Raw genomic sequence first — 7,705 nt, 5'->3', positions numbered from 1 at the left:
GAAAATATTGTGGTTTATAATTACTCTTTCAAAGATGAAATATGAAAATTTAAATAGGTTTTATAAAGACTTCTCTCACTTCAATTAATATACAATGGGATCACTATACATATTTACCTTTTTCCCATTTGAAGCACCAATCATTCCCCAGATCCACTTTGGTTGGAAGATATTTCTAATTCCACAGGTTCATTTATTTAATGGCACATATTGACTGAACGTAGTTTATTTTAATTCTTAGCACTACAAAAAAATAGTGTTTTAAGTTCTCTCTCTTCTGAGCCAGCTCATGTTTTTACACACTAAGTCTAGCACTGAAATAAGACTTATATTTGCAAGTAGTCTTAACTATTCTTTCATATATTTAAAAGCACTGTATGGATAATGCCTTTGGCCAAATGTAAAAGTATCAAATGTAGTGTCATAACTCCACCGAAAGGACTTTATGGAGGTGGAGGGTGTTCACTGATTGGCCAGATCACTTCACAGACCTTGAGCAGTTTCCAGCTGTTTTGCACAAACTAAATAACTGGAAAGAATTAGATTTTCAGTTGTTGTTTGCCCTACTCCTGTTTCAAAGAGTTTGTGCGGCATATTGACAACTGCTGCATTAAAAAAGCTACCACAGCTTGTGAAAATCAGAGTGAAGACTTTATAATTTTGTCAATTAGAAATCTGAAGAAAATGAGCATTGAGCAAAACTGCTAGATTGGCTTAAAAATACTCAAATCTGTTTTAGCAAGAAATGGTAACTATAAATCTATATGAAAAAATAGCTATAAAATACAGTGTTTTCTGTGGTAAGTAAGAGTGTCACCATTTGTTACCGGGGAGTCTATATGCTTTGAAAGGGTCACAGTTTAGAGTTGTTGTGTAGACACCGTGTGCCAAGTGCTGCAAGGAATGAGAGACTCACTACCAAAGCTGTCACCCCACATCACATCCAGCAGACAGAAACAAAGCAAGCCTGGATCATACCAAAGACTTTGGTCCTCGGCTGCTTCTCTGGCCAGGAGGAAACGGAGGCGCGTCAGTACTGCGGTAGGTAGGACGGCCGACGCTCATGCTTGCCCGGGAAAGACTTAAAGCCCTTGTGCCCCTGCTTGTGCTGAGACGGGGGCAATGGAGGCGACTGCTGAGGCTGCTGGCTGTAAGCAAACGGGGAGGCCATCCCTGCGGGCGGAGTGCAGTCGTTGGCGGCTGACCAAACGGGAGACGGCAGGATCTGCATGGGGTCGTTCCAGTGGCTGGCAGGGCTGCTTAGCTGATAGAAAGACATATTCTGGCCTGGCTGCGAATGCTGCCAAGGAGCCTTCGGGGGCCACGTTTTAGTTTTATTGTCCTGCAAGAGCAACACGGACATCTGAGCAGCGTCAACCTCTGTCCCCGAGCCAGGCATAAAGGACCATCAGACAGAGAAAGGACTTCCTACCCTCCCCCAACCTCCCTTCCGGCCCTCTGGCTTTACACAGGATCTTAAATCAGCTCTTGACACAGCCTTCCACATTACTGTTAATACAATTAACTGCTTAATGGCTCCTTCAATCATTTTTGTACTTGCCTGGCTATGATCATCCACGGTGGAAAGGAGTGGTGGTGAAGGAAGTGTGCTTGTGTCTTGTTCCCCGCTGCTGTGTTTTCTGAAAAAACAAAATATAAAAATGTTGATTTATTTATTTAGTAAATTTGTTTGCAGCCCATCTCGCTTTGAAGCAATTTATAAGCAATAAATGATTTATATATATTCATTTCAATGAAGGAAAAATGTCGTGATAGTTTAATAGGAAAATACTGTTTAATCAATGCAATCCTGTATTCAGTAATTCTATAGTCAAACTGAGAGAAGGCATGGCGGCAACCCCCCCCCCCCCCAAATATGCTAGACTAAGGGATCCCCTCTGACATTAACCGATTCCATTAAGTGGAGATACCAACCCACCTATCCACACACAGTGCTCTGAGAATTGCGCTTCAGCATTCTATCAATTAGCACCCTAGTATTCTTCTGGAATAACTGTGGGAAGTTGTAATTGCTCCCCCTATCATCTCTAAGCTAGGTCCAATCTCGTGGGATCCAGCCAGGAATTCATCTAGTTCAAGTATGTTTAACAATGACCCTGCTGGATATCCAAGCAAAGATTCAACATGCTATGCAAGCCCAGATCTTTGGATTACCCTTGAGATGCATCGATGCATCCTGCAATTGTGTGAACACATTTACTGGCTCTGACACAAGACTGGACCCTTACCCAATTCACACCAGCTCCATTCTTTTGTTACCTCGACAGGTGAGACATTCCCACACAGACACTCTTCATAATTACTTTACAGCAATTATCCTGACTCCACAAAAGCAGGGGCACCACAACCGGTCCATGTATGCATCATCAACCTATTCAAATTCTACCACTCAGCGCTCAGCCCTCAGCCCCCCCCCCCCAATTTACTATGTAAATCTATGTAGTAAGTTGAATCAGTTCAGGTGTAGTAAGAAAGGAGAGAGATCTGAATTTCAAAACAGAGCTGCTTCTGTGATTCCTGCTAAGAGAAGGGAAAAAATTAAAGTCAAAGGTTCCTTGTTTGACGTACCTTCTTTGTTTGACAGCAGCCACGATGTCAGGCCCTGAGAACATGGAAAACAAACTGTCTCCATTGGCGGAGGAGGCCTCATCACTGGAACTGGCAGAGTCCCCCTGAGTCCCTGACCAGCTACTGGTCATCTCCCTACAAAGAAGCAGCAAGGCAGGATTGAGAGGGGCTCCCCAAGGAGCTGGAGAAAGTGGGGTTCATTCAGAGTTAATCTTGATAGGGCAAGATCTCAAGGAACAATTTCAAATTCACTAAGCTACAAGGTAAAATATTTACCTTGTAGCTTAAGTTCCTGTGTTTGGAATTATTCTTAGCTAAATATTCCTCTTAAAAGGAAAAATAGAGTTTGAGTTTTATTGTATTTATATCCCGCCCTTCTCCTTGCGGACTCAGGGCGGCTAACAGCCTAATAAAACAGATACAGAAATACCAAAATAACTATAGTTAAAAACATAATTAAAAAAGATATTAATATTGGCCTATATTAATTTAAAATCTTTTAAAACCCAGCTAAAAATTTCCCCTAGGCCAGTCCTGCTAGCTGAAACAGCCATGTCTTATCCACGTGTACCATTTTGCATTAAGAGAAGTATGGCATAAGCATTTAATCTATAAAATAAAATGTACTGGATCAACAAAACAGCCTCAACAATCAATTAAAGCCAATTTACTTAATTTCTATTGATAGTTTGCACAGTGCAGTATACAAAGGAGAGCTGCCAAGGGCTTCTTACCCATCTGTGAAATACTCTGGGAAGGGCCAGGTCCTGTGCAGGTCATCAGGATGAGACCAGTTGCTACGTGCGTTGCTGGGGCGACGAAAGTGTTGCGCCTGCCTTTTCTGTTGCATGGCCTGGCTGACCCCAGCCACATAGCGGGCAAACTCTGGATCTGAGCCAACTGGGCAGAAGAAAAGAAATCTCTATCAATCAGCTATTTCTTCCCCAATTATCCCTTATTTAATTCTTTATGCTTGGCAAGCTACCCCTCGGTTGTAGCTTGGACATGCCTAAGAATCCCGTTAGTAGTCCAGAATGTTTGTTGGATGCTGAATATTCAGCACCACACAGAAAAGTGCTTTCCTGGCAAGTTGTCTTTGTGCAATGCAAGCCATGAGCAAAGCAGCAGGACAGGCAATCGCCCGTGTGGTGGACCACTGAAGGAAACTTACTTTGCTGATCGAAAAAGGCATACACATAAAACAATCATTATAAAAAGCGGCTGTTAGTTGCTTACAGTAACAGTTATGTTATCAAAAGCATAAACAGAAATTAGCTCAACAAGCTGAAAAGCAATAACAAAGTAAAGCAATTTAGGCCAAAGGAGGAGAGAAAATTTCAGATTAAACTCAAAAACCACGCTGCTCCTACAGGAGGAGGCTGCTAGCTCACGAGAATGCCCTGGTGCTCAAAAACATCGGGAGACGTTCAAGGTGCTGTAAAATAATGTGTTGATTAGTTGAACTCACCTGCAGGGTCAAAAGGCAGAAATTCTCCCAGCACCCCAAAGATCCCATCGCTTTGGTCACGATTTGGCCAGGTGTTATTTCTTGGCCCTTGAGGTTTTTGCCCCAGCATCTCCGACATCATGTTATCCATGTAGCTGTTCACCAGGCCCAGGCTGTATAAATCAGAGCTCAGATCGGAGAAGGCATGGCTGCCCCACTGAGGCAGCGAGGACAGCCCTGGCCCCACAGTCTGGCCTGGCGGCTGGCTGGGACCCCCTGGCCACTTACTGGGCAGGCGCTGCTGCGACCCGATGGGCTGGCGCAAGGGCTGATAGTGCTGCTGCTGCTGCTGCTGCTGCTGCTGTTGGGGTTTCTGGGGATGGGGCTGCTGGGGCAGCCCCGGCTGAAGATGGTGCAGTGGGGTGTGAGATGACGACTGTAGTGAGGGCAGCTGCACAGCAGCCGCTTTCTGTTCTGCTGCAGCAGAAGAGGAGGCAACCGAGGCTCTTCTTCTCATCAGTGGAGAAGTCTGTTGGGACTTGCCCATGTTGAAACCCGAAAGGAAATCGATGACCTCCTGCATTTCCTGGTCAGTTGGTAAATTCATGCCCTTGGCATCCTTACCATCTTCTACCATGCCTCCCTCCTGCCTTTCAAGGAGGCCATTGACTCCGTGGTGGTTTGAGCTCTGCATCAGCTGGGCGGGCTCGAGAACCCTCGGAAAGTTGCCAAGGTTCAAAATACTTTGCAGCCGAGCATCCGCATTACTTGGTAGTTTTGCTTTGTCCTCTGAGTTGTTAGTTATAAAATGGGTTTTAGAAGGTATATTAGGAATGGAGTAATTTCCACTGTTGTTTGAACTTGTACAAGAAGTTTTTTTGGTAAATCGTGATGTCAACTTTGAGAAAGTCTTCTGCAAGCCACCCGTTGCTTTGCTGCCATTTCCAGATGGTAAGTCAGTGTGACTTCCAAAGTCAGAGCTGTCGCGTCGGAGTTGGATCTGAATGTAGGGCAACACTTGCTCCCTGGGAAACAAAAATGACCTTCTAGTTCAGGTTAAAAAATTACTTAGAAAAATATATAAACATGCAATTCAGGAATGAACAAAACATAAACAAACAGTCCACCTGCCTTTGTTACTGAAACCAGATGTGTCTGTGTCTCCTCTCTGTAATGTGCCCCCCTGGGTTTTGGATGTGCCATTAGCCAAGACTCCAGGGCAGGCATGGAGGCCGGTGATTATTTCCAAAGGCCTTCAGGTGTGCTGTCCCAGACATAGCTGGACGGGAGACTTACTAGGTGAGGTTGAGCCATACAGATCAGTTAGGATTTCTATTTGTTTACCTCTCTCCTTGCAGTATAGCTGCAACTGCCTGAGATCCACAACTCTATGGCTAGGTGGGCAGTGGAGCCCCCGAGGCTTATGGTCCTGGGGAACTCTGAGCTGCCTTCTTTGAACCTGGTACCAAGGGTGGTTCAGGAGTTCCTGGACACCAGGGACAAGCTACAGCTTATGCAGAGCCAACTGACAGGAGAGGTCACATATCAGATCTAGTCTCTCTCTCAGGGTAGTGGTGTTCTGATCTGTGTTTGGGGGGATCAGTCCCTTCCTATGGAGAGATCACATCCTCTCGCCTCTGGATTTCTCTGTGTCCACTCCCACCCACTCCACTTCAAAGCAACATGTTAAAGCAGATTTCTCAGAGGCATATAAATTGAAACAGGAAGCTAAGATGTGTATGCAAAAAAAAACCAAAACCCACCATGGTTTTCCTACCATGTCAAATGCTGCTGCCCAGAAATTCTGATTCCTAGTATAAGTGGCTTGAACAACTACTAGATGAAGCTCCTCACAGTCATTTTCACCTGAATGAGGAGTGTTATGCAATGCTAATTCAGTACCAATTGCGGCCACAGTCAGGCCTACCAACCTTCCTTCTTTCCAGCGATTTAGGTCAAACACGGCAGTATAAAGTACATCTACCAGTCCTAGCATTTTCTCTGGATCCAGACTCCTCTGCAGCAGAGACATTGTGGCAGGGTCTTCTTTCAGGCACCTGATGCAGATGGAGAATCAGATATTTCCAGATTACTAATGTAATTAATGATCAGATTACTAATGTTCTGATCATGACACAGGACAATCTTCTGACAAAGGTTAGGCAGGCTCTCCGTGTGAAGTGAAGCTTCCAGAGATCATTGAAAACTTATTATCACTGTAATTATCAACTGCGTGACTTAAACTATTTACTTCCTTCAATTTACTGTATTAGGATAGTTTTTATGATACTGTAAACCACAGTAAGATTTTTAATAAGATTTCTTAACTTTTTCCACACACAGAGGCACGCACAATGCTGTTTTGGGTTTCCTTAAGTAGCAAATTCTAATTACCAAGTTGATGGGACTTGAACCACAATTCTGGAACCTTCTAAGCTGATTTGTGGTGCATAAGCTTCTTTGTTTTCATTCTGTGCTGTGTCTACAACCACCTAATTGCAAAGAAAAATAAGTAAGCAACTGCCACTTTAAAAGTACTAGAATGACCCTCTTCAAACTTAACAACAAATCATTTTATAGCAGCCGCCAGGGCCCCTGGGGAACTAAACTCTAATCGAGTGCATATAAACGTTAAACAAAGAGATATGTGTGAATGGTATTTACAGTTGTGAGGAGCTGCTGAAATAATCGTGAAATGTAAGAGCTAAGAAAGTTCAGGATGTATTTAAAGAGGCAAGCATTTCACTAAGCATTTTTCATCAGCTAATAATTTAATCTTCCTTTGCGTGCTTTTTTGGAAAGGTATAAACATTTGAACTCAAGGGATCCATTTTAATCTTGGTTACTCCTGTAAACTGTTAGACAAGATTGGAAAAAACGAATCCTGACCACCCTCTGGTCACTCAAATGAAAGCTTTGTTCTCATCCCTCAGATGCCTCAAACTATCTGCACTCTGTGGCAGCGGATTTTAATGGTGGAATACCCACGGCACTTTCGGAGGAAGCAAGCTATTCAATCCCAGCCAATTAAGCTTCCACACACCCAGCCTGGGAAATGACTTCCAGCATCCATTGTTCTTCCTGAACAGATGTTTCCTCCTCCACCAACACCCAAACAGGATCTTCACTAGCGCAGTCAACTGGAAGCAACGCAGTGGACTTCCTGAAACTGCTTCTCTGCCTCTGTAAAGCGCCCAAAGTGATTTCTGTTCCACTCACCAGAAACAATGGAGCTTAACTGGGGTTCAAGATTCACTCAATGACTCATAAATACACGCCACTTGCCAAGGGCCCAAATTTTAACCACGTGACCATGGAGATGCCGCAACAGTCCTAAGTGTGAAAACTGGTCATAAATCGCTTTTTTCAGTGCCACTGTAACTTTGAATGTCACTAAACGAATGGCTATAAGTCGAGGACAACCTATATACCCACCTTTAATTTTCCTCCTGTGGGCGGAGGAAAAAAGCAACTGCCTGAAGTTAGGATGAAAAATAATCTATTCAGGAATATTAATATTTTCCCATGTCAAATTAAAAAATAAGCTGCTACAATAGGTAGCTAAAAAAAGCCCACTTGAACATCTCTCTTTCTCACAACTCAAGGAAGAACATGGTAAAGTAGATGAAACTAGTGAAACTTAGTGTTCCATACAGGGAAATATGTATA

General features: G+C 43.6%; 1 protein-coding gene across 1 annotated transcript in view; it reads right to left on the bottom strand.

Moving 5' to 3' along the window:
• Nucleotides 1-241: 241 nt before the first annotated feature.
• Nucleotides 242-7,705, bottom strand: part of KIAA0355 (KIAA0355 ortholog) — a 20,306-nt gene continuing 12,842 nt past the window's right edge. The window contains exons 7-13 of the mRNA XM_015812090.1: nucleotides 6,431-6,528; nucleotides 5,968-6,093; nucleotides 4,058-5,061; nucleotides 3,324-3,489; nucleotides 2,590-2,724; nucleotides 1,562-1,640; nucleotides 242-1,342 (exon numbers count right to left, since the gene is read on the bottom strand). Coding sequence (XP_015667576.1) covers nucleotides 1,031-1,342; nucleotides 1,562-1,640; nucleotides 2,590-2,724; nucleotides 3,324-3,489; nucleotides 4,058-5,061; nucleotides 5,968-6,093; nucleotides 6,431-6,528 — 1,920 coding nt within the window. The 3' untranslated portion in view covers nucleotides 242-1,030. The remainder of the gene's footprint in view (nucleotides 1,343-1,561; nucleotides 1,641-2,589; nucleotides 2,725-3,323; nucleotides 3,490-4,057; nucleotides 5,062-5,967; nucleotides 6,094-6,430; nucleotides 6,529-7,705) is intronic.

Source organism: Protobothrops mucrosquamatus, unplaced genomic scaffold (assembly GCF_001527695.2).
Source record: "Protobothrops mucrosquamatus isolate PMUCROS unplaced genomic scaffold, P.Mucros_1.0 scaffold67, whole genome shotgun sequence".
In the NCBI taxonomy this organism is placed as follows: Eukaryota; Metazoa; Chordata; class Lepidosauria; order Squamata; family Viperidae; genus Protobothrops; species Protobothrops mucrosquamatus.
Note: the sequence above shows the minus strand (reverse complement) of the source record. Positions and strands in the feature narration are given on the sequence as shown.